At 44.0% G+C, this 26,809-nt stretch overlaps 2 protein-coding genes across 4 annotated transcripts; one reads left to right on the top strand and one right to left on the bottom strand.

Annotated features, from left to right (window-relative positions):
* Nucleotides 1-1,760: 1,760 nt before the first annotated feature.
* On the bottom strand, nt 1,761-17,716 carry LOC133270005 (cytochrome P450 20A1). Its single transcript, XM_061454828.1, has 13 exons — nt 17,578-17,716; nt 16,924-16,973; nt 16,670-16,836; nt 11,316-11,461; nt 10,481-10,648; nt 9,561-9,639; nt 7,783-7,898; nt 7,314-7,368; nt 5,945-6,065; nt 4,950-5,061; nt 4,246-4,310; nt 2,289-2,378; nt 1,761-2,111 (listed from the first exon to the last, which is right to left on the bottom strand). Exons 1-13 carry the CDS (start codon nt 17,647-17,649, stop codon nt 1,961-1,963), a joined length of 1,392 nt encoding a protein of 463 aa, XP_061310812.1. The 5' UTR covers nt 17,650-17,716; the 3' UTR covers nt 1,761-1,960.
* LOC133270017 (alpha-aspartyl dipeptidase-like) lies at nt 17,609-24,982 on the top strand. Of its 3 annotated transcripts, none has more exons than XM_061454838.1 (8): nt 17,609-17,910; nt 17,991-18,079; nt 19,133-19,207; nt 19,715-19,794; nt 21,289-21,360; nt 22,817-22,876; nt 23,698-23,780; nt 24,357-24,982. In XM_061454838.1, exons 1-8 carry the CDS (start codon nt 17,609-17,611, stop codon nt 24,433-24,435), a joined length of 840 nt encoding a protein of 279 aa, XP_061310822.1. In that variant the 3' UTR covers nt 24,436-24,982. The 3 variants fall into 3 exon arrangements, with proteins under 3 accessions (XP_061310822.1, XP_061310816.1, XP_061310830.1); XM_061454832.1 differs by having other exon boundaries at nt 21,187-21,360; XM_061454846.1 differs by lacking the exon at nt 21,289-21,360.
* Nucleotides 24,983-26,809: the final 1,827 nt, after the last annotated feature.

Below are 26,809 nucleotides of genomic sequence, written 5' to 3'. Positions count from 1 at the left end.
AGTTTTAGGAAACATCTGCAACCTTCAAGAAAAACAGGCCTTTTTGCAGAAGCAGTGAAGCAAAACCTAACATGAATCACCATCTGGGGACATGACCAACCTTCAGTTAAATGGAGGTCAGATTAGCAAGAGCTTTTTTGCAGTTCATTATAAAAATCAATGCAAGTCAGGCAGCAAGCTGAACTACACAACACTCCTTTTTCTACCCAGCAGACAAAATCCCAGTAGAACAGTATCTCTGTCCCACCTTTTCCCCAACAAAAACTGCACTGGGGTGGTGGAGATTTGAATCTCTATAGCTCCACCAAAAGCAGAGCTCACACATTAAACCCAAGAGCAGAATCTTCTTTGTCTGGTGCCCACAGAGGCTGGCATCAGATGTTACCCCATAAGAGCTGACAGGTCTGCATTTAGGCTGGCACTTGGCAGCAATGTAAGAGCCAAAACATTTTTATAAGAGCAGCAGATTTCCTGACCTGGAAGGTGCCAGTGAGAGGAGCAATATCTGTAGAAACGGGAACTGCAGCTACCAGGTATGTGTGCCCTGCCTGCAGAGGCAGCAGAAAGTAGCTCTAATTGGAGCCACAGGCTTCCAGCCTGCTCTGTGGTGGATCGGTAGCTGTGTACACCACTGCAGTATGAACAACACTTCACCTACCACCACACAGCTTTGGGTGGGAAAGGGGCTAGGAACCAGAGCTAACAGAGGAGTCAGGTGTATGAGGAAAAGACTTACAAAAGATCAGGTAAAGGGTGATCCTGCATAAGAGGAGTTAAAAAAAGGGAGGGGAGGGGGAGAAACACAACCTGAAAAAGAAGTCAGATGGCAATTACCCCAATGAGACAAGGAGGTAAGAGGCTCCTACCTCACAAGCTCTTCAGTGGGGCTCTGAAAAATCTCTCAGGAACTAGCCTATGATGGCCAAAAGAGAAAGAAGCAGGGAAAAGCATGTGAACACATGGCATGTGATGCTGCTTTGGCTGGCACCCATTTTGGAGCAGTAAAAAGATTCTTTGAAAGGCTTTTAAATTATTAAGTACAACATTATTCCAAAACCCTATAAAATCATCACACTCTCTTTCCAGTATTTGCATGACCAGCCTCTTGCTGACCCATGCTGAATGGGTCTGCAAGTGCTGAATGAACTGCAAGCATCTGTCAATTTCTGATGCTGATTAGATTAGACACTGCCCTCAGAAAAGTCAGGACAGAGAATCTCTCACAGCTTTGTTCTGCGGTTTTATTTCATTTCATTATATTGTTCCTGATGCCTCTGTTTTCTCAGGGGCCAAATCAATTTTATTCCTCTTGATTTACTAGCATTTCTCAGTCATCTGTTCTCTTGCAACCCCACAGCATGGCAAGATTACACAGCAAAAGAACTGGTGGTTCAATTCCCACCCTGCTTCATTTCCCTCTCTCTCACATACACTCACACATTTCACAAGATATATCTGCTCTTCCTGACAATTTTAGCTATAGCTGAAGGGAAGGAAAGACACTTTGAATAAAATACCTCTATATAGAGAAAGGATTTGTCCTTGTTTCTCCAAGGTCTTCTCTAACTAGGATCCATGAAGAAGCATTCCACTGGATAAGAGAAGCACTATTACCTACCTCTGGCTGCTGTAGAAAAGGGGCTAGATTAACCAGAGCTTTGGTCTTTGACTAGCTGACACCCAAAAGCTCATACATAAACCACTGCAAGTTTTTCTTGCTTCCTTTGCAAACAGATCCAAAAGCAAATGTAAAAAAGGCATACAGATGAAATCTACTTTAATATGACTGGTTGAGTTAGAAAAAGTACCCAAAAGAGGCATGTGGTTAAGAATGTGCAAGGTAATAAAATCTGGATGTAAAATTCCTTGGCTGAGTCAGCTTGGTGCCAGCATGATACCCCCTAAGACTCTTGGTCAGAACTTCACTGCTGGCATTTTTAGCCCCTTGTTATGCTCACTCTTAGCTTCTCTTAGACACTGTTATCCATGCTTCTTCCTTTGGTGAGGTTACCAGCTCATATTTTGTCTCCATGACTTGTCCTTTCACTGGGTGGAGAAAGAGTTTCCTTACCAGGACACTCAGGAGAACTGTAGCCACCATATAGGCAAACCTGAGGGAAGACGCAGGAGGGAAGAAAAAAAGAGTAAAACCCTTGCTATGATGTAAATCTGCCAAAGAACAACCGCCAGCTTGGATGGATTGTCTCAGCAGTAGCAGGAAGAGACTGAAAGCACCTTCTCTCCTGTCTGCCACAGTCACACACAAAGACCTCCTTCCCTGTGCTCACCTTAACTCTGGGCACTCCTGGCTTCCTGAAAAACCCAACAAGGAGAGGTTTTTCATGGCTGATTCCTCATTGAATCTCTCCGGGTCAAACCTACAAAAGACAAAACACACTCAGGCTTTCTATGTGGGCACAGGATTCTTTCCCCAGGCACATGTGCGAACGCACATGAGCAAAGAAACTGGCAACGAGATACTGAATCTCACTAATTTGCTCTCTCTAAATCATGCTGGGTAATTCCATACACATATATGAAGGCAATTGTGCATCCACTCCATTGACGTTCCCAGCTGCTCAGCTGTGTCCCAGCTTGGTCAAAATGCTGATAAACTGAGTTAGTGCAACACAGGGCTGGAACTAATATGCATTACCTCTCAGCAGTGCGTATTTAGCCTGTGTACACAGCTGAGCTGATGCTGCTACCTGCCCCCTATTCCCCTCCAGGGCACATACAATCTGATTTGTCATCTTTTCTCTCTCCCCATGTCCCTTCCTCTATCACTTCCAAAAATACTTCCCTTTTCAACTTGCCCCTCACGCTTGTCTTCAAACAGGTGGTGTGTGTATGTGTATGGGCTGGGGGAGGGAAGCTGGTGACTCATTCAAGTGAGAAAAGTGGCTTCCAGCATTAGGATGGTGAAGGCTGTGAGAAAACTATTATCCAAGGCTGCCATGAGTTAAAACAAGAGTCCCATAATCAACTAACTACAGGGAGGCTAATAAAATATAACTCAATTTAAATATATATATATAAAAAGAGCAATCAGGAAATTTGATGGATGGGAGTCAGTTCTCTTTCACTTTCAGCTAAATCTTTCTGCTTATACTTCAAGCCTTTGGCTAGCTGCCTGAACATCCAAGCTCTGCTTCTACCAAGGTGAAAAGGTATGTGGGTGCTGACCCTCAGCATCAAACTTACATTTCCCTGAACTGAAGAAGCAAATTAGAGATGTTGTAATAGGAAAGAAAATGCATTCGCCTAACAAAGAAATAGGGAGGGCAAACAGCCACGCACAATATTTTTGTACACTAGGTAGCTAGATAAAAAGATCACAAAGAGCTGATCTCTCTCTGTCACTGAAATACACATGTACCTCAGGCTAAACCACAACCCCCTTCTCTTCGGAATAGAAGTGTTCATAGAAGTGTTCATAGAAGTCCTCATGGTCCCTCCCACAAGGCCTCAGTAAACCCTTCCTAAACACAGTGCATGTCCTATCCTAGTGGGCAATCCCCAAGATACTCGCGAGTCAGTGCATCAATGCCTGACCCTTCTGTAAGAGCTACACTTGCAGGAGAGGACAAGTGCTGTTCTAAAGGCTCTATTCTTTCTTCTAAATCCCAGCTGTCTGTTCTCTCTGTCTGGAATAACTGACCCACATTTTTTTCCCAGCCCGAGTGAAGCAAGTCAAATACATGTTAATATTTGCCACCTGGAGGCCACAGCAGCTACAGCAATTTTTTCTTTAACCTCTGAAATACTGGCCTGGATCCAGTTTTGTTTTCACAGACAGAAGAAATGAGGAAGCATTTCCTTTCTCCTTGGGAAAATAAAACTTCAGACTGACATTTCCTCCTTTGTGTCATGATGACAAGTAGTGAGTCCAAAGCCATGCAAATCACTGTTTCTCTCTCACAGAAAACCTTAAAAAGAATTTACTGGCATTTGCCACAGAATCTGCATGCGTGTGTTCACGCAAAAGTAGTTTTTTATTAAACTATTACACGCACATGCACACACAGACTGCAGCACGTGTGACTTGAACTGACCCAAAATCCCACCCATGGAGACAAACAAACCAAGACCTTCATAAATTGATCTTCTTACAGACTCGCTTTCATCTCCAGGATCTGCTTAAGGCAGGTCCTGCAGCCAAACAGGCTGTGCTCCAAGATCTAAAGAATATTAATTAAAACCCAAAAGGAATTAGTTGCAATAAAAGTCTTTGATTTTACGTACTTATATGGTGACAGCCAAGATGAACTATCCTGCAGCATCACACCAAGAGCATAAAGCACAAGTGTCTGCAAAGAAAATTAGGACGTGTACGTCAGAGCAGAAAGAAACGCACAATTAAAGACATGTCTGGACAGCCCTGCTGGGTGACAATTATTCTGTAGACTACTCAGATTTATTAGGTGGATTAAAAAGATAATATGCTATATTCATATACAGATTTCCATAATCCATGGCCAGATGTTAGGATCTTAACTTCTAAGGCACATGCTGCAGCCATTAGTAGAGAGGGTCTGATCGCATTCCTCTACTCTTGAGGGCATGTGTGTATGGACTGTTTTATCCTCTGCAGTGGAAGGTACCACACTGTGTGGGAAACATGGGTGATATGATCAGGCTTGAAATTTTGCTCTTTTATGCACAACTGAGTCCATAAGCCCCTTCAAAAGTTGACTCGTCCCTGGTAGATGCAGAACTGGAAGCAAATCTGCTCAGCAGGAAAACATGAATCCACAGAGCCTCTCCCACAGAGGAACTGCAGGGCAAACTTTGAGCTAAACTGTACATGCAGATGACAGACAGCTGCTCAGGTTCAACTGCATCAGAAGAAATGGTCTTCCTGCCTCACCCCTCCACGGGAAAAAAAGGAAATAGCAAATTCCCCTACAGGAAAGGAGAGTGACCTAGTGCTCTCAGTATGGCCCTACCTCTTTGGGGATAGTATGCTGGTCAACTCTGCCCTCCAGCTCCTGCAGCTGTGCAGCAATGGGAGTGAGCTTCGCTGTCCGCACTGTCTCACACAGAACTTGCCGACAGTATCTGCAATTGGTAAGATTTGGTCACTTTAACCCTCACAGAGAAAAGCTTGTCCATGTCCTTGTGGCAGCAAGGAGAGCTGAGTCACCTGCTGTACTGAGGGTCACAGTCTGCTCTTGGAGCTGTCTCAAGCCACACTGAGGCACTTCATTTTTTTTCTGGCAAGGAGTCCCAACATGCTTGAAAGCAGCATTAAATCTCATTGTCAGCTTTTAGGGAAGGTTATCAAGATCTCTCTTTGCCACGTTTTTTTAACCAGATTTTAAACAAAAAAAAAAAAAAAAAACCTCTGCTAAAAAGTATAAACACACCAGCCCCTTTGCCGGACCTCTCATGCATACAAGCAGCAGCAAGAAACCCACATATTCAGTACTCCCCTACTGAAACTGTAACACTAGTCCAATACAAAATACACACAGTTGCACCAACAAATGCAAAATAAAACAAAGGTACACTGCTGATCAGTCATCATCCTGTAGCCTTTGAAAAGAAGATTATTCCCTGCTTTCTCTCTAAATATGTCTAACACCAATCTAATCACTAAAATGATTACCTCTACTTTTGGAAAACTAGATCAGAAACAAGATAGTAAGCAAACAAACTGGCCTGGCAGCAAGGGCATTGATTCTGCTGATGAACCTAGAAGGTTTCCTACAGACACCCTGAAAAGAGCAGCCTGGTCCCCACATCCAGAAGCCCTTCAGCATATTCCCTCTGTGCTGCAAGTCAACTTGTGGTTCGATCCCTTCCAGACAAAAAGAAGGGAGTAGCTTTTGGACGCCTTCTTCTGGCCCAGTCTAGGCTGGACATCAGGCTCCAGCACATGAAGCCTCTGTCCCCACCACATGAAGTAACCTTCCTCTGCTGTTCCTTCCATGGGACCCACCTGAGCTGCTCGATTTTCTCATGTGTAATTGGTCCCTTCCCCAGAACACGGTCCATCTCCTTGTAGAGATTCTGCTGAATATCTTCTGAGGTTGTCAGGAAATAGACTGCCCAGGTACACACTGGGGAAGAAATCAAGACAAGACTGGACCCACAAGATTCAATCCTTTACAGACTGCATTCAGTTTTCTTACTTTCTGTATTTGCAACATTACTTCTTGACCCAGAAAAGAGTGACCTCTGTTCACAGCAGGCTCTACTGATTCTGCATTCAGTGGCAGGAGTAGAGACCCTAAAATTCTTTCCAATGCTATGAGGAGTTTGGGGAACTGTGCAGTGAGCCACTCCCCCTCACAGCTCTGGAGAAGGGACCACACAGCCCCACAGCCCTGGGGAACCAGGGTTATCAGACAAACCATGCAAATGAAAGGCTGGTTTGTCCAAAACATCAGAAAAATCCCTTATTTAGGTGGCTTCCCCAGCACATCTCAGGCAAGTACTGATGTCAGCCAATGTCTGGGGCTCCACTACAGCTCTCTGCAGCAGGCTGGCCAGCACTTGTCTCCCCTACATCTTTTTGTGAGGTACCTGACAAAAAGTATCTTCAATGTCAAAGTGAAAAAGAAACCTTGCATAAGAAAGAAGCATGTTAGACGCAGTTTCCCTAAAGCTACAAGGGAATGTTTCTACCAGTCCAAACCATCTATTCATGAGAACTATCTGGAATCCCTGAGGATTTAAGCCCCTTAAAATTAGCATATTCCTGGAGTACTTGGAGAGGATATTCTCTGGGAGAGTTTTATCATAGTTACCAAATTTACTCTGCACATTCTTTAACACCCAGCTGCACCTGAGAGGTTTTCTTTGGAGTCCCAGCCCCACTGGCTGAGATACAGCACTTGATAATCATCGAAGTAGCTCCTTTGAAAGTCTTCCACACATGGAACACACCTATCCTACAGAAATTCAAAGCAGCCAGTCAGATTCCAGAACTCTGCCTTAATTTCCCTTCCATGTGCCAGAACCTATTTTATAACATGATCTTTGTGGCTTACATCTCCTGGTGCTTTTTCATCAAATTTAGCATCAGTTGGTTCAGGTCAGAGTGCAAGCGAAACGCAATAGGAAGAAATTCTAAGGTTCACCAAAAGACTGGGAAGGCTGTCAAACAGCTTAGTTTCAGCTCACTAGCTGTGAATCTGTGTCAAGAGTCTGATGTAAAAATTAGCCTCTTCTATACACCCATAGCTCAGGAGAAAGAGAATGATGAATATAATTCTTTATTAGCCTAGAATAAGTGTCAGTGTCATCACACACAGTTTTAGACAGCTGAATGTAAGGATGAAAAGTTACCTACAATCAGTACTTACAGTTAGCAGTGATTATGCATCCTGCCAAGGAGAAAATCATTGTATCTTCTAGAATCTAGGAAATAAAATCTACTTTAGAGAATGAAGATTATAAGACTTAGAAGATCAAAAAGAAGTGGCACATTCTCCACTCAAGCACATGAAATCCCTTTAGTGCAGAGAGCAGGAAATACATCTAGAAGACATGGAATGAACTCTCTGTATAACTTCCACTGGAATGGTACATAAGACATGCCTAATATTAACATACTTCTGGTTTATAAAAATAGCAATGAAGCAGTGGCAAGGAAAGCTACCAAAGTCTAATGCAATTAAACATTGTAGGAGTGGAAAAAAAGAGCAAGAAACCCTGCTTTAGTAAGAAATCTGACTTAATACAAAAACCTAAATCAATCAAAGGTTGAAATGTAATGAGCTGCCCATCTAGCAAAACTCCATCACTGCATCATGATATAAAAGCTTCACAGACCTGCTGGTCACTCAGTTTCCCTTGCAGCAAGGTGTCTATAAAGACGTGCCTGTTGAATGATCTGCCTCGGCGTTCCTTTGTAACTTTCCTTAAGGTGGATTCCATCTCCATCAGAGCTGTGGAAGCAAAATGAAATGTGGCTTTTTTTAATGTGGTCATCCTGAGTGCTGCAGAGAAGCAAATCCATTTCCCCAGGCAGATTTTCAGACCAGCTGTCCCTGCTGGTCTCACGTACAGAAGCAGCCTCTGTCACACATTACTGTCAATTTGGAAGGTGGTATCTTCAATTTAGTTGAAAATGTAGAAACCAAGTAAGACAGGTTGACTATAAAAAGCCATCCTTACAGGTATAACTGAGACATGTAATCTATGAGCTGAAATCATGTAAGGGGCATTCAAATAACAGTTAAGTGTTGAACCATCAGAGAATGTGATTAATCAGCCCCCATATAAAATAATGGTTGAGGCAGATAACACCAGTTGCATGGGCTTTAGAGTTATAATTACTAAAGTGTGACAGCACCTCCAGCCACTGACACTGTCCCTTTCGCTAGGGGTTCTACAAGCATGGTGCAAGAGGATGGTTCTGTGCTTAAGAGTCTGCACAGAGAGAGAGAAGGTGGGGAAAACACGGGAGGGTTTTGGCACAAAGAGCCACATAACTGGGTGCCTAACTCCTGGTGGACGTTGTGGGATCTAGGGGGAGTTGGGGACCTAGATGCCATCTGCCGTCTGATTTAAATGACCTACTCAAGACTACCCAGGAAATGTAGAGCAGAAGTTGGATGTGAAACTCAATTCACCAAGGCCCAATCCAGCCCTTTTATTTTAGAACTACCTTTCCTCCCTCCTCTCCGCACAGGAAGGCCAGCAACACTTAAACACCAAGCCTCACTACTTGGAGTTTGTAAAATTGTGTCCTAATGTATCATACTACTACAACTCAGGAAGGGTCCTGAACAAGTGCCCATGGGAGAGGCTCATTTTAATGGGGCAGTAGTTGTCCTCAGGTTCTGAAATCCACAGAACTAGCAACATAAAGAAGGAAACACTGGAATTGAAGGATTTACAAGCAAATCCTTAGTTCTAGATACAAGCTGATTTTGTTTAACATCTTATCAATCAATACTGAAAGGATTAACTAGTAACAACAAAAAAGATGGAATAACTGAAAAATAAAATAACTTACTGTGAAATAATGAGAAATAAAAGCACTGCCACATTAGACCTGAAAATCGTATTACCTTGAAACAGCACATCAGAGGCTATCACATGAAAGGTATCCATCAAATACCTAAAATATCAAAAAAAAAACCTCTGTACTTGTGCCTTGTGAGTGACTGGCAGTGCATTCACCAGATGCTGCATCTTAAGAATGATCATACAGGCCAAATCAAGTGGCTCCTTCTGTCTCCACATTTGCCTGCCTCCAAAAGAGGTCAAAAGTGGATGCTTGGAAACAGAATAGGAAGGCAGCAAGCAAACCACAGTACTTCCCAGGATCCTCTAGCAGTCTTCAGACTGGACAGATCCTAGAACTAGACCGGGAACTACAGTTCTACTCCTACAAACTTTTTGCACAATAGCAGGCTTGTCACACAATTCCAAAACAATGATCTTATGTGAGAGTAAGGAGAACACATCTGGCAGCTTACGGCATGATGACCAACTCTGCAGAAAAGCCAAAAGAGCTTGGCAAATTAACTGCTTCCATACACTAGCTAACTCTAAGTATTAATCAGAGTCAGAGGAAGATCATGATTTTGGGAAGAACCTACCATCTTCGTAGAGCTTCTTCCTAGTCATGTTTTTGTCAAGGGACCCATCCAAGAAACCTTTCCCAATCTCTGACCAGATCTGAAAGAAAGACAGAGAGAAGAGCACCATCACTCACCACAGGCTGAGACTGCTGGCACTCTTCCATTCTTTCCTATTCAGGAAAACGAAAACAAAAAATAAAAGAAAGACTTCCTCTGAATATGGAACTGCTCTCCTCTTTAGGACACCATATCCCATTCCAGATATTACATCTATGATAGCTGAAATTGAGTTGAAATGAAACAACTGCAATTACAACTGTAGGGGAAAAGGCATGGGAATCTTCAATGGGAAATGGAACTGCTTCTTTCTGACCCTATCATCAGCCGTTTTCACATCCTCAGATGAGGATACAGCTTGGGACTTCCTCAGATTTTCCTTTCTCCACAATGTCACAGAGCATTCAGATCTTTGAAAAGTTCCACTGGCAGTCCCAGTAGAGTTTAACTAGCTTAGGTACCAAATAGCTCTCAATTGCCATTGGATCTAGGTTACTGATCCCCACAGACCCTTTAGAAACACCTTAGACTAATGACAGCAGGATTAACAGCAGGATCTTTCTTTTTATGCTCCATCCCTGGCAGTGTCCAAGGCTAGGTTGGACAAAGCCTTGGGTAACATTATTTAGTGTAAGGTGTTCCTGCCCATGGCAGGGGGGTAGGAACTAGATGATCTTAAGGTCCTTTCCAACCCTAACTATTCTGTGATTCTATGATTCTATAGTTTAAGCTTGGGACAACTGAGGTGGAGCCTTTAAGTTCTTAACATCAATGTTAAAGTCTTTGCAGTAGCTTGAACTAAACTGTACACTGACACAAGCTGTGTGCTATTGGCATGGAAAAATACAACAGGAAATATCCTGGATCTTTGTGACACTTACTGCATCATGGTACCTGCGGAATTGGATGACTTCCGCATCATCTTCAAAGCTGCTGCCCATAGCCGTCTGCGTGACAGACTTCATGGCAAAGCCCAGCATGTGCTGGCAGAGTGGCACATGCTGTGCCTCAGGGAGGGAGAGCCATTTGGCTAGCAACTCTTCTGACAGCTTGAGAGGGAAGGAACCATTAGTTGGCAGCAGCAGTATCAGCAGCCTATTTACCAAACACACCCTGGAGACATTCCCACCCAGTTCTTAAGGCAGACCACACTTTCAAGGCTATGGCATGAAGCTACATTCTTTCTTGGATTTCCTTCCATTGTTAATTTAAACAGTAACATTTTAGCCTCATATCTTTGGCCTCTTCTCAAGGTTTTCCCCCAACAAGGCATGCCTGTCCTCATCTCTTGTTCCCTTTGTCACAAAAGCAACCTTAAACTCTTGAATTCTAACAGCTCCAGATAGGAAAACATATTCTGGCTGCTGAACTGAGCCAACAGAATAGCTCTTCACCTGTCTGTGGACCCAGTAGGTGGTTCTTTGCTCCTCCCTCCTGTCCTGGGAAATAAATCTAGAATCCAAATTCTCCAGTATATTTAACTGCATCTGGAACCTTGGCATAAAAAAAAAAAAATCACCAAGATCAGCCCTTCCCTCTAACTTACTGGAGCTAAGAGAAACCAAATATTCACACCGTGCTTGAGTGGGCAGACGCTGTTCACTGCCTCAGATGTTTATAGTCCCAGCATTAATTTGAATGCAGGTCCCTTATCCTAGCAATCATTCTCACTAAACTTTCCTGTGAACCTGTACAAAGACAGTTACAGTTACGTACCTTCTGGATGAGAGCACAATTACTCTGCAAGGCCTTGGTCACACCATTTTCATACAGCTTTCTCCTCATGTGACTCTCTCCTGTATCCCTATTCAGGCTGGACTGGTACCTCAAGAGGGACTTTAGCATTGTCTCAAAGGGATCCACTGAAAACAGATAAAGGAAATACCATTTGAAAGTCAGTCACACAACACAGGGGTGATGAAAACAGCAACCTCTTTAATCAGGCACTGCTACTTCTGGCCAGTGAGGAAGGCATGGCTCCTTCCCCCAGGAACAGCTTCTTCAGGGTGTCAAGCTTCTCTTGCTCAGTGTGGGCTGGAGCTGGAACCTCATAAGATCTCTGTGTCAGGCTCCATCCCTCCTACAGAGGCTGCCTGCTAGCTCTACCAAGTAACTCTTCAGTAACAATGCCTGGGAAGCTTGTTCCAGTTCCCAGCTAGCTGTGCCACTGACCTGGTGACAACAGTGAGCATGACAATGCTCCTTTCCCTTCTCCTCCAGACTCATCTGCAGCCCTCTAGCACATTCCCCCTTGACATCTGGCGCATTCTCCTGCCCTGACCACGGCTATGCACTCAAGGTATATAAGCTTGCATAAGATACTTCACCAGAAGTTGCTCTCTACACTCCTTACCTCACTTCACAGCCCCAGCAAACCTCATTTGACACCCTACTGCTCTGCATGATTTCTCTTGTATGCAGAGTTCCCTGCTTAAGAGCCCTTCTCAAACTAACACCTACCTCTCTCAGCCAGGGCTGCCTCCAGCAGAAAAGCTCTTATAGAAAACAGTACCCTACTAAGCTACAGAATGCTTTCTACTGCTAATCACCTTACTTTCCATCTTCCTTCCATACAGACACTTGCAACAGCATATAGACAGGAACACATACCTTCTATTATCCATATCCATGGCTCACTTCAGTTAGATTTTTAACTCTGAATTTCATCACCATCATCAATTTGCTGAATTAGGTGGTAATACAAAACTGTGCAATAAAGTATGGTCTGTGTTTTTCCCTCTCTATAAACTTTTCTGTGGGTCTTGCAGAGCTGACAGAATCTTTAAGGAACTACTTGGAAGCAACAATCAAGGAGGGTTTCAAGAGGAGTGTTTTCACTGTTTACCACAATCTATTATTTCTCCCAGGTGCAGAGTGAAACCTCTGGAGCATCAGGAAACATCAAGGCTGGGACTCTACCAACTGTGGATGTATCTAGGATTCCATGTGGATGTATCTAGGATTCCCAGCAGAGATTCAGGGACTCATTACGCTACTGGACAACCATACAAGAAGAGACAATTCCCACCTGCAGAGGACTTACTAGCCAGTGACACAAAAGAAGCTAACGAAGCCAGACAGCACGAACATGGCAAACTTTCCTAAATGCTTTTCTCTCACATAATTTGCCTTCCAATGTTTTTAAGCTCTGGATCTTACCCCCTTTCTCACTTTGAGTGACAAGGAGTATGTGTATGTGTCGTTTGGCACAGCAGATGGTACCTGAGGTTCTCCACGTGGAGCAGGCTGTTACGTGACTCTAGCTGCTGCTGACAATTCCTCCTCCAAGGTACTCTGCCATGGAGTGGTGGCTGCTGCTATTCATGCAACAGCTCTCTGCTGACTGGCCCTGGCAGACCTAGGCACAGTACCAGAGTAGCCAGAAAGACACACGGCTGGTGGTAAAGCCCACATAGCAAATCTGGCAAACAGAGGTGTTTGGAGAAGACAGAGGATGCTTAGCACAGTCACCTGCAGAAACTGCAGTTTTCCTGGTGCATATGAAAGAAACCTGCTGGATCAGCTATAAGCTCCACTTTTTTCTCCCCTGTCCCTAGTGCAAACTGGCAGTCCCATGCCACTGGTCCACTCAGTGTTGTGACCTCAGTACTGCAGGGCCCAGGCTGCCCTTTGCTCAGGGCTGGCCATACCTCACAGTATTTGAGAAACTACTGTTTCTCTGCAGCTGCAAGAGGCTAGTGACTCCACAAGGTGCAAACTGCTTCTTGAGACAGAGCTCTGGCCTGCCAGTACTTCAACAGACTTCTTCCTTTGTTCTTGTCTTAAAAACATCTCTAGGGTAATGTTTTCAGTCCTCATATTGAAATTTTGACCGTACTTTCCACTTACAAGGAGATCTCTCTCATCCCAAGATCCTCAGAGCAATTTCCTGGACACCACTGTAAGTAAATATGGAGAAAAGGTAACTCTGGATAGTCAAGATAGATGCCAAACAGAACTGAACATCAGAGATGGAAAGGACCTATGAAGCTGCACAGTACAAATGCACAGGCTAGGACTCATAACTCCATCTACAGCACCCAGTGTGCTTCAGGTTCATTGTCCCAACCCAAAAGGCAACATCGATTCATGGGAGTTTCCCAAGTGGGTGTCTGAACACACTGCTACTGCTGATCCTGAATTAGTCCCCCCTGTTCACATCCATACCCTTCCCAGGACTGGACTACTTCCCTTTAGCCTCTCATAGGAATCACCGGTATCAGCAGCAAAGTTTTGCTTCCTTTGAATTCTCTTCACAAATTACTCTCAACCAAGCTTTAAGAAGCTATGAAAACATACCAACTTCAAACACTGCTTTAAGCATGAGGGGAAACAGTCTCCTGGCACTGGGAACCTTTTAATAACTACAAATAAAACTAGTCCAACTTCAAGGCTCTCATAAAAGGTGCACTATCAGCACCTCTCTCTCACTTTCTCTCTCCAAGAAGTTTTGTCATATCAGACTTCTTGGAGAGAGACACACATGAGATGCTATGCTACTTGGAGCCAAACCCTACACCTCAAACTTGGAAACCAACGAGCAGGCATCTATGAAGAGCAGCTCTGCCCTCAGCTACCCCATCAAACTGAGGAGGAGTCACACGGCAAGGGTTTTCAGGTGGCACTGGAGAGTCAGGAGTTGGATAGTCCACAGTGGCTGCCTCCTGCTCCATAGCACTCTGTGCTCAGAAGAATCACAGAACGGGTTGGGTTGGAAGGGAAATTTTCACCTAGTTCCATCCCCCTGACATATGCAGGGGCACCTTCCACTAGACCAGGTTGCTCTAAGCCCCATCCAGCTTGGCCTTGAACACTTCCAGGGATGGGGCAGCCACAGTTTCTCTGGGCAACCTGTTCCAGTGTCTCACCAACCCCACAGTAAAGAACTTTTTCCTAATGTCTAATGTAAATCCACCCTCTCTCAGTTGAAAGCCATTCTCCCTTGTCCTGTCACTACATGCCCTTGTAAAAAGTCCCTCCCCAGTATTCTCATAAGCCCCCTTTAGGTACTGGAAGGCTGCTTATCAGGTCCCCTTGGAGCAAATGATACAGAAAGTGCTTTGCTAGAGCCACTTAGCTACTATGTGCCCGTTTATACCTCAAAGCTCCAGGAAAAATAATCAAAGATTCCTCACCCCTAAAAAAGTTTGAGCATTTTCGACAAGTATCAGTGCTAAAAGGGAAGCATTGAAACAACATCACTGCTTTTTCAAGTCAGAGTTCAGTACAGCTCATGAGAGCCCTTCTTAAGCCTGCTGCTGCTGCCTTTATGAGGATGTGCCCCATAAGCTTTTCCTTCTGCTGGGCTGAACACACTTTCACTGGCTCCTCCTGCTTGACAGGCTCCCACCTTCCCTGAGAGCACAGGCAGCCTTTCTTTACATTTGCTTTATTCAAAATCATGCCTGAGTAGAGTCAGAGCCATACACAGGATTCTGGGTCTGGCTCATGTTCATCTTGTATAATAGCTGAGATGTTTTCTTCTCTCTACAGATTATACGTGACTCAACATACTCTCCTCTTTTTTTTCACCCTGCAGGCAATTAATGCAGCCTGCTTTTGCTCCTCCTCTTCCTGTTTCTGCTACCCCAGGCTCAAGGTTACCCATCTCACTCCTTTTCCCTGTACTGACAAGGGGTCTCAGCGTGATGCAATCAAGGCAGACTGCTAACATAAGTGGGAGTATTTCACCTCCCCAACACAGCATTTCACTTTCTCAACACAATCCAGCCTTGCTTCCTCTTCCACTTCTGATATCCCATTACCTCCAGCTTCAGTGACAACTCAAGCAGTATCCAAGCAAATTCTGAACCAAAACCCTGACAGCAACACAGTTCTATCACTTTCCTTGTCTGTTAGTCTAATTATCAAAGAAGTAAGGCGTGCATTCCCTATTTATCCCGATCCTTAAAAAATGCTCAGCCCTTAGCATAGCAGGACACTGGACTAGCCTGTAGCTGCCTAGGTCACTTCATTTCCCACATTTAAGTCCAGGAACTTTATTTAGTTTTCTCTAGTATTTTAGCACTCCCAAATTCAGAACACTTCAGGGAACTTGCCTGCTCAGAGGCCTGTCACCACTCCTGGGACTGTCTGTTCAATTTCCCTCAAACTCGCTTGAGTGCATTCAGATCTTTCCGGGCGAGTTTCCACCTTCTGGAGTGCCACTGCTATCTACTGTGACTTGCTGATCTTTCTTAACTCCCACTCCTTCCCCAGATTGTCACCATTTTGTTCAAGTCTGTCATGCAACTACACAAGAAGCTTACCCATCACAACCCCAGCATAAAGCAATGATAAGATACCTCCTGTGCATAAAGACAGACTACAGGAACAGGTCAGAGATGTGCAACCAGCACCTCAGACAACCTTGTAAGATGAAAACTGGAAAAACAAGAGGTTAAGCCCAAACAACTGAGTTAACACGGTGTCTGTGATCACCTTAGGACGCAAAACACACACCTAAGATGCTCACACCATAAATTAAAATACCCTCCCAGGACTACGATGGTCAACTCAGCTACCAGCACCACTCACCACTTCTGAGACTAGAAGATTATTTAAGGTTTTCAGCATAAAATTCTGCATACCAAAATAAAATGAAAGTTAAAGAACTTCTTCAAATAATACTTTAAACCTCAGACTGAAACGTACAACAGGGCTATCACAAACTAGCACAGCTGTTTCCAGACTTAATTTAGCAAAACTCCCCTCTTAAACTGTATTTCAAGCTGCTTTTAAAATGTATGTCAAGTGGTTACAGGATCTTCACCTTGCTGTTTCAAGCGACATTAATGAGCATGATGCTTTCCATAAACATTTGTCTGTAAGGAGATGGTAAAAGACACAAGCATACTAATTTCTTGACAGCCACTGAACAGCAGCAACTCTTGGTCACTGATACTCAAGTCCAATAAGCAGGACCAAATCCATACCTTAACCACCATGTCAGCTGCAAACTAAGTCTCACTTTTTCTACTTAGAATGAAACCTTAATTTCCTTTGACAAGGGATGCCCAGCAAGGCCAGAAGTAACAAGCAGACTCAAAGACAAAGTAAAGAACACTTACACAACCGGTTGGGGTTAATATGTTGTTTCAGGAGATCAATGGAGCCAAGGCTGACAACAAGACGCCTTCCAAACCAGAAAGACACCAGTGGGCCATATTTCTCATGAAGGTTCACCAGGAACTCATGCAAACTCCTGCTGGCAATGATATCTGGAAGGTTGCCGTCCCTGGAGAACAGAAAGTGTGTATCTGGTCATGAACTGTATCCTCTGTCAAAGCTGAACTTGATCGATGCGGAGATGGAAACTACTTACTTTTCATTAGTTGGAGCCAGCCCAGGGATACCTGATGCTTGCCTAGATGCCTGGAGTAAAAGGAAACGTATCAACCTCCTTGAACGTAAGATTTTATACAAGTCCCGCAGTTTTCCAGCAGGAGAGCTGGATTCTCCACATCAATACTACTGCACTACTTACAAACGTTAACCAAATGCTAGATAAGCTACATCTTCAGGCCTCAAATCGGCTAAGGCTGATGAAACCAACCGTGTGTGCCTGGTCCCGCTGGCTAAACCAGCACTATTCACCTGGTTAGAAGAAAGATCCCCGCACAAAGATTTAGAGGGTCAGGATTGCAATGCAGATCCTACACCGAGATTTTGCCCTGGGGAGCCGCACAGTGCAGCACTGCGAGGTGAGCAGACAAAGCCTTTCCAAGAGGGATTCACACAGAACGTGGCCGGGCCGCCCTGCACAACAGCTTGCCGCCGGCACCAGCCACGTCCACGGCAGGACCTGGGCCCCAGGGCACGACCACGGAGAGCCCGAAACCCCACCGAAGCCCAGGAGATGTGGAAGGGGCCGGGAACGCCCAAGGAGAGGTGGCGGCTCGGCCCCAAGGCCGCTGCCTGCTCGCCTGCAGCGGGGACCGGGCCGTGCGCCCTCCCTTCCCACTGCCGGCAGCATTACCGGGTAGAGGTAGAGCACGGCGCCCACCAGGATGAGCACGAAAGTGACGGCGAAGATAGCGAAGTCCAGCATGGCCAGACAAGGCCGGGCCGGGGCTGCGTCGGGAGCGGCAGCCGAGCCCCACCTCACGGGCAGCCGGCGGGGCAGGAAGAGGCGGGCCGGGCCGCGCCGCGCCGCGCCGAGCCGAGCTGGGGCAGGGCGGGCTGTGGTTGCACGCACCGCCCGCGGCGGTATGGGGAGCCCGAGGCGTCTGCTGCTGGTGTCCAACTCCACCCTGCACGGAGGGGGGTACCTGGGTCACTGCCAGGAGCACATCAAGAGCTTCCTCGGGGAGTAAGCGCTGCGCGGGGGCTGCGGGACCCTGCCCCGGCCGCCCGCCACCCCTCTAAGAGCTCTCTCCCTCCCCTCTCCAGGAAGGTGAAGCGGGTGCTGTTCGTTCCCTACGCCCTGCACGACCGCGATGCCTACGCCAGGACCGCGAGGGCGAAGTTTGAAAGCTTGGGTAAGGCTGGGCCGGCGCCGGGTCCCTCGGGCCGCTGCCGGGAAACGTCGCCGTGGGGCAGGCGTGAGGAGGAGGCGAGGCGATGAACGCCTCTGGGCGGACAGCTCTGTCACAGGGTGTTGTACTGGGTGGGGATGGGTTCGGCTCTCTGCTGCTCCCTGCGCAGTTACGGACAGCAGGAAGTTGTTTGCTGACTCCTACCTCGAAGCAGATGCTTTTGAGGCCTCCGGAAGAAATCTTACTGTAAACACTTCTAACCACTTCAGGAAGGAAATGTTTATTCCTAAGGGGCATCTTTTTATTCTCCTTAATCACATGGGGATTGTTCCAGGACATCTGAAACCTCTGCTCAAGCCGTGCAACTACTGGTATAAAACATTACCGTAATGTGCTTCCATGCTGAGCAGCAACTGAACTTTGTTTAGAGCAATAATCTTTCCAGAGCAGCCTACAGCAACACCTCCACCTCTTATCTATCACCATTAACTTTGGATTTGTTACTGTAGGAATAGTCAGTACTCACTTCCCTGACCTGCACTTTGCTCCTTGCCTTGCAGAAAGATTGCTGCTATCGCATGTCTGTGTTCTTCCATCTCTCCTGGCACTTCCCTTACTCAGTGAACCCCAGCAAGCCAAATCTGTGAAGGCCAGACATTTTAGCCCAACACTCAGATCAGATATTTGCACTAATGCAAGACATCCTGTTCAGACTCACAGCCAAGCTGAAGACTGACAGCTTTTTTCTTATTTTCTAGTTAGTTGGTAATGCTCATCATGACTTCGTGCCTGAGCCTACAGCTGCTGAGTGAAATGCTCTGCTCTTGGACACTGAGCACATATATCCGTAAAGCAGACATTTCCATTGGTACAGCTGGATGCAGAAGCCCTGTGCTAGACAAATGCTCTGGTTTATGTTGTATAGTTCTCTGAAATTTCCCTGGTTGTTTGGTGAGGCATTTGGCTTAGGGTCAGGGGTGGGTAGGGAGGAACTGGACATACCACATTCTTCCATCAAATTGAAGTGGCAAAGGTAAATACTTTTTTTCATTTAAGGTTATGGGCTGGACAGCATTCATGAATCTTGTGATCCAGTGGAAGCTGTAAGGAAATCTGAAGCAATATTTATCGGTAAGTTCTACTTCCTGCTCCCTGATGAGGGTTTATGTAGAGCACTGGATTAGGCCTGCTTAGAGCATTGACAACAATGAAAAAGTTGGATTTAGCAATTATTAGGAACTACATAAAACAGTACTTTAATTGGGAACAATAGCACCCTAAATTTAGTGGTGGGGAGGGAAATATGAGACATTAATGGAAATTCATCTCCATTAAGTTTCAATTATCAGTTCCAAGAAGATCCAGTGCTTAAACTGACCATAGTCCTAATACCATGCTCCTGCATATAAGAACAGTGTCAGTTGTCAAACAGCCAGCATCAGTGTCACAAGGACTTGGGGCATGAACCCACAGCCTACCCCATGACCATCTTTCTGAAGCTTCTGGTTTTACTGCTGCTCAAAGCAGGATACTACCCTGAATAGAGCATAGAAATGATTGAACCTGCCAAGTTGATAAGAGCTTCAATTAAAACTGGTGGTGAAAGCACACTAAATAAGCTGGGCTCTCTTTCTACAGGAGGTGGAAACACATTCCGTCTCCTGAAAGCTCTCTACGACAACAGTTTGATACAGGAGATCAGAAAAAGAGTTCTTGAGGTAAAAACTAGAAGACTTGGGCCAAGTCTGAATGGCAGGATCTCATGCATAAGCTGGTGTTCAGACTAATCCAAGTTGATTCTACATCTTTGTTTCTAATATGCTTCAAGTACTGAGCCATCTCATGCAACCTGGTGAACTCGGATTCTGTGGCCAAATAGGGCTGTCATTAGTCATTGAAGCCTGAAAAGAGTAAGGTCAGCAAACTATCTAGGGCAGTTTCCCAGATGTGGGACTGCAAGACTTTGTGATGGACAGTGCTCTGTAGTACCTTAGAAGTAAGGCCCTCAATTTACCATAGTAATGAAGAGCAGTGCAAGATTTAATCTATGTCCAGAAATCCTGATTTTCAGCTTGAGATGTCTACTTTGTTTCTTGTTAATATACTGATTTGTTCACATGGTAGATCTTTTGCTAATAAACTGATGATAGAATTGTATCCCTATGTGCCTTTTAGACATGTCCTTTTATGTCCTCTTGCTGGTGCTGACAGTGGTGTAATTACCTCTTGTACATCCTTAACCTGGAATTATGAGTTTCCATGCCATTGAGCTCTTCTGGTCAGCAGCCCCATTCTCACTGGTGAATTTTGTAAGGCCCAGCAAAGATACATCATCCATGGAGAAGAACAGAAGCGAGGTGTTCCTCTAGCAATATGGAACTCCAAGCGACTTCAGGCAGATTGATGCACCATATGTTTGAAAAGGCCAGCTGCCAAGAAGAAAGGTTAGCTAGGCTCTCTTAATATAAAGAAATCCAGTGCCAGTTTTGAGCAGAAAAGCCAGAAAATGTTTGAGTCCTCACAAAGTCTAGATAACTACTTGGTTATATTAGCACCAGTTCTCTCAAGATAGCTTATTTTTATAAATTGTTCAGCATTATCCACATACTTGCATGTTTATATGGAATCCTTCCATGTACAGCACAGTATTATGTATGTAGTAGTAATACCAAAAGTAGCCCTAAACTGGCTGCTTATAGTACTGGTAAGTTGATGCTGTGGCACCACTGTACTCAGCTTCAGACAATCTACTATTTTCAGAAGCTAGTTAAGACCTGTTCAGGTATTTCCTGTAACTGAAATGTAGACCAGTCTCTCGACAGCGGAGTCCAGTATATGCACTGACAACCTCATGAGTTCTTCTTGCACTGGGATCAGAGTTGTGAGTATAGGACACTCAACAACTAGTTCTCTGACAACCATGACATATACAATCTGTTGCCCACCTCAAAACCTGAATTCTTGTTCTGCTTTTCATCTGTAAAGTTAACAATCAGATGAGCTAGAAGGATTTTGATCTGATTGCTGAGTCTCTGAGATTGATAGAAGATGCTATAAAATGCAGTTCCTAGTTGTGATATTACATACTAATCATTGCTTTTGTCTTTCAGGATGGGATTCCTTACATGGGATCCAGCGCAGGAACTAATGTCGCTACCATCAGCATCAATACTACCAATGATATGCCAATTGTTTATCCACCTTCCCTGCAGGCCCTAGGCTTAATTCCTTTTAATATTAACCCCCACTATCTGGACCCAGATGTTAAAAGCAGTCACATGGGTGTAAGTAAAGGATGCCAGAGCTAACACAGGAATCAGGGTGCAGAGGTTTAATGATAATGTGCACTTGTAAGGCCTTACAAAAGCTATAGGATGTCTAACAGCTGCTTCCTAGAGCACCTGGAAATGCCAATGAAGCAGTAACACTTTACTCCCTCCTAAAGTTTTACTTTGAATGGGAAGAGGAGTTGGCATCAGTATTATTGACATGGAACAAAGTGTTTCTCACAAACAGAAGCTTTGCAGTATCTGAAATACTGCTGCTTCATACCTGGTATGGAACTGGAGGGGTGGGGGAAGGAGGTAAACTTGAAACATTAAGAGGCCATGCACTGTGTTTCTGCAAAGTCCTATTATAATCTGTCTTGCCTGCTGCGTGATTCAAGTTAAACATACATTAAGAGGCCTAAATATCTCAAGGTCTGAAGGAACTATCAGAACAGGGAGATCTTAGGATTGCATGCAGTCTTGTTCTGTAAGAAAATACCTAGGGACCAGTGTCCTCAAAGAGAGCATACCCGGTAGTGACCAGTGCCAAGCAAGCACATGTACTGGTACAGCTGAAACTTCAACCACAAAGATGGCCATATCCTCTGTACGGAGGAGCTGATTCTTGAATAGCTTGCTAGGAGCCAGTTCCTCAGAGAACAGTTTCTGTGGTGCATCTTTTTAACAGCCAAAAAACTTCTCTCCTTGTAAGCAAAATTTCTTCATGGTTAGAGAAGTATTAAGAATTAGGGAAGCATGAAGAGATGAAGGATCAGGGTGTGCTTCTAGAATCTAAATGAAGTTGTAGGTACCCATTTAATCAGCTTGTCACTAGATAAGCAGGCAGTCTTCTCCCTATAAATAACTTTTGCTCTTTCTCCGAGAGGACGTTGGAAGCTCTGTGCTGTACCAAGTCCCTGCTGCGTTCCTTTTTCCTTACCAACAAATCCTTCTGGTTCGATTTCTTCATCTACTGTTGCTCAGTTCAGCAGCAAGCTCTTAGGAAACATGGCAGAGCTTCTCACAGAAGTAAATTCTTCAGTGTAATACCTACTTGATGACAAGCATATACTTAATCAGTGGAAATTCATGGTTCACTAACCTCCTCCATGAAGGTGGAATCTCATTTATTTGCTTCAGTGCTCATGTTCTGAGGGTGAGCACACACAGGTAGCATTAAAACAACCAAAACCCCAGAACCAAAACCCCCAAAATACTGGTTGAATTGAGTGGAAATAAGACTTACCAGGGTTGGGATTGTGTGGGTTCTGTTTGATCAACCTGCAGCAATTACTGCTAATGATGAAGAGTAAAATACCTATCTATTAAAGTCAATCCTGTCACTCCATTCTGTTTGAGGGGAAGTGCCTGTTTTGTTTAATGTTATGAAATTGCTCAGTGTTGCACTAACTGGATAGCTCCAAATCCTACCTGACTTCCTAGGCAGCTAAATCTACATTCATTATTGCAGGAGACAAGAGAGGAAAGAATTCGCCAGTATCATGAAGAACCAAACACCCCTCCAGTTCTGGTGGGTAGTAATTTCCAGTCAGGAGCTACTACTGATTTTATATGGCTGTAGTATGGTAAATATTTATATGCATTCTTGCTACCTTTCACTGTCATTTTCCTTGCCTGAAGTTCCAAGCCTTAGAGAATTGTGGTATAGAAGGCTAGTTGTATTCTAGCCAAGAGCTTCAAATTTGGATTTTGTTCATTTACAAAAAATGGGTTAGAACAAATTAAACACATTCTGCCCATTAGATGTTTGGAGTCCTGTTGCAAAACACTGTATTTAAGGCAGCTCCGATCTTTCCAGTCACCAGCCACCAGCTGTATTCTTGTACACTGGAGGTGGTGTGCATGCAGCTGGTAAGATACCACCCTGTAATCTTTCTGAAGATACTCTTAACTTTAAATTTTGTTCTAATCTCCATAGGTTTCTGAATTTGCTCAATTCAGTAGTATGTTTATAATTACAGTATGTCTGTATGGGAGAGTGGGACCTCAGGGTTTCCTGTGTCTGTGCTTGAGCTTGGAGTATACAAATTGTGCTCTGCCAAACCCAGCTGGCTGCTGCTTGGCCCAAACTGGATCTAAGAATGGTGGTAGCAGAAGTAATCATGGAAAAAATACACTTAATGGTTTCTCCGTTAAAAGTGAGAAATAAACAAAACTGGCTTCTAAAGCAAGGTAACTCACCGAGTTTTACCTTGGCATCTTTGTTAGAAATATGTATGGAAGTCTTGTCTGTAGTCATGGTGAGCTGCACTAAGACTGGCCTGCTTGTGACAAGCACTCTAGCCTTTCAAATAGCTTGATAATGACAATAAATGTTACCACCTACATTAGGGCTTGCGGGAAGGTGCGATGCTGCTAGTGGAAGGAGACAAAGCCACCTTGCAAGGAGTGACAGGAGCACGCCTGTTTTTGAGGTAAATGCTTCATTTGAATTGATATTCTCCTTCAGATAGAAAGGAAGAGACATACTATTAGACTCCTGGTCCATGGTGCCTGTCCCCCACATCAGAATCCCTTAATCCCTTGCTTCCATTTCTCTTTGGGGAAAATATGAGTATTGCGTTATGCTCCAGATGAGTAGGCAGTATGACAGCACTTAAAGGATGTCTAGCTTACCCAGTTAGTTCTATGGTGTTACATCCACTAATGCTTATGCTTCTGAACTATAGTTACCATTCACAGAAAGTGCCCCTGTAGTCAGTGCTGTTACTGAAGGCCAGGGGAATGCCAGTTTGGCCCTAATGCATTGAACTCCAGAACAAGGGAGCTCATGCCTTTGTCATATAAACATTACTAAGAAATCTAATATGTATGTCCCAAGATGCAGGGAAACTAAGAAATCTAATATGTATGGCCTGAGATGCAGGGAAGAAACAGAGTCACAACTCTGCTTGACAGGAATAAGGATGCCTTGTTCTATCCCTAGTAACAGATGGAAGCACAGTCCTAGCTCCTGCTAAAGCTCACAGCATGGTTTTTCTTGTTTACAGGGGTAAGAAACCAACTGAACATGAGCCTGGAACAGATTTCAGTTTCCTCCTGATTGACAGTAATCTTCAGAATCTGTAGCCTTGTATATTCTGCAGCAAAAGTCACTAAATGGGGACACAATGAGGAGGGAGGGAAGGGATGCTTCTAGTCCCAGGGTGGGTGAAAAACCGTATCTTTATAAATAAATATGCATTAATAGGCTCTTTTTCCCACCCTAATTCATGTCTCAGACATCTCTCCTTCCCAGCAAAAGGACAATTTTTCTTGCAATACCTGAGTAATCATAGCTATTCTTAGCCTGAAAGGGTCTGTATTTTCATGTAGCCACTTCCATTCCTTCTCCACCAAATGTTTAACACATTTAAGACAGGACACAGAGTCAGCTGTTCCTGCTGCCTAGCTTTACCTGCTAAATTAAAGAATTGTTAGTTTAGTGTATTCCCACACATTTAACTTCATTTTTCCACTATTAATAAAGGGAGAAGTTATGCATTCAATTACTTTTATTTGCTTCAAACTCATGTTAAATATATACAATGCTAATTATATACAAAAGTGTGCATGTTAAAAATTTCAGGTTACAAACTTGCAAATCCTAGAAAAGTGCAAAATTTTAAAACATCTTCCACCATGCTGTACAGAAAAAAATCCATCATTAGCCAATATACACACTCTTAAAATATACTGATCAAAACAAAGTAAGACATACAGTATACTCTTAAAGCACCCAGAAGGGAAAAAGATATTGCACAGAAGACTGACAAGCAAGTTCATTACAGTGTCTGAAGGCTCGTTTTTGAAAGTAGGTATTTCCAACACTCCTCAGACCTAGCTCTTAAAAAAGGCATTTTTTGGCATTTAAAAATCCATTTGTAATCACATAATTGCACGGTCTGTAAGAATTTGAGAAGATATAGTTAACTGTTGCTGTAAGGCCCTTGCTTCCACTCCCTCATTAGCATTAGTAAAAAAGCATCAAGCAAACTGAGTAGCATTATAGCTTCCATCAAAACACTGACCAAAGGGAGGCAAGTCTCACAAGCAGCATTTCTCTAATCTTTTATTAAGCTGCTCCTGCATAGTGAAGGGTTGAACCAGAACACAGATCACAAGTTTACCTTGATCCCCCCCACCATGGCTTTCTTTAAGCAACAGCTCTCAGCTACATATGACTAAAGCAGTACTGTCAGGTGCAAGACTATTTTACAAAGTTACTTCAAGGCAAAAAGTATGGCTCCCTCAAGAGGAAAATACTGACTAGATTGGAAGCTAAATAAACAAGTGGCTTCTAAGTTCAGTTAGATCTAAGATATATATGGCTGGATGGTTTTTACTTCAATCTCAGAACACCTTAGAAGCTTTAAACCATAACCTATACTGACAATCCTGTTTCTGTGACAGAAGATACATTATGAAATTCTCTGTGCAGAGTCTAATCACAGACCTAAGCTCTGGAAGTACTTGCCAAATTTCCCAAGTAGACAAAAATAGAAAGAACACATAACCGGAGGAATTCTCTCCTAAAGGAAACAAGTGAAACACCACCTATTTTATCTGGGCCATTTGGGTAAATGGTAACTAAAAGAAGACATACCAATTTTCTTCCACAGATGCACAGCAAAAGGTGAATTAAAACCAAACAAAGGGTACCTTTGATTAAACACTACGGGCAGTTCCTCATGTATGCAGTGTCCAAGACTGCAGTCAAGATGAATAGTGCATGACAAACTCATGCAGAGCATGCTATGCTGCCATTCAGAGGCATTTCTGCATTCAGGCATCTGATGATTATAACAGCGATGAAGGGGACAATAGTATTTTACCATTATGTTTTTTTAACTGCAATAGCTTTTCAGAAAACCCTTGTTTCCTTTAAAAGTATCTGTTAACAAGGGCAATTCATAGCAATGAGGGAAATTTGGCTTCTTGGGATGGAAGGAAAGACATCTTCCAAACACCAGTTAAGTCTAACACTGGTATACAATGAACCCCCATGCATATGACTGCACAAAAATTGTCACTTTCCCCAAAAGGAAACTACTAATAAGTGTCATGTTTACAGCTGAAACCAACATAGCTTTTAAACCAAAAAGCATGAAAAGCCCATTCTAGAAAGCACTGAAGCACATGCTTGAATTTCCACCCAATTAAATATAACCCTATGTAGTGCTTTCAGCTAACAGTATTAGATGAGGCCTTAGGTTCACATTAGGATATGTATTTATATGTAGGTTGGGTTTTTTTGGTAATTTTTTGACAGGAAAAAAATATATTCACAGCACATAGCCTCAGCACCTAACCTAGCCAGCAAGATGCCTTTCACAGTGGAAGAGAGGAGTGCCTTCAGGTGACAATACAGAGCAAATGTCTACATAGACTCTCAGTGTAGGAGTGGATGGAGGTGGACACCTCCTCTACTTCCCTCCCCAGCTCTAAAGCTCCCTACCATAAT

Source organism: Pezoporus flaviventris, unplaced genomic scaffold (genome assembly GCF_033815535.1).
Source record: "Pezoporus flaviventris isolate CSIRO_AGI_PZ_B2104156 unplaced genomic scaffold, CSIRO_AGI_Pfla_v1 ptg000001l, whole genome shotgun sequence".
In the NCBI taxonomy this organism is placed as follows: domain Eukaryota; kingdom Metazoa; phylum Chordata; class Aves; order Psittaciformes; family Psittacidae; genus Pezoporus; species Pezoporus flaviventris.
Note: the sequence above shows the minus strand (reverse complement) of the source record. Positions and strands in the feature narration are given on the sequence as shown.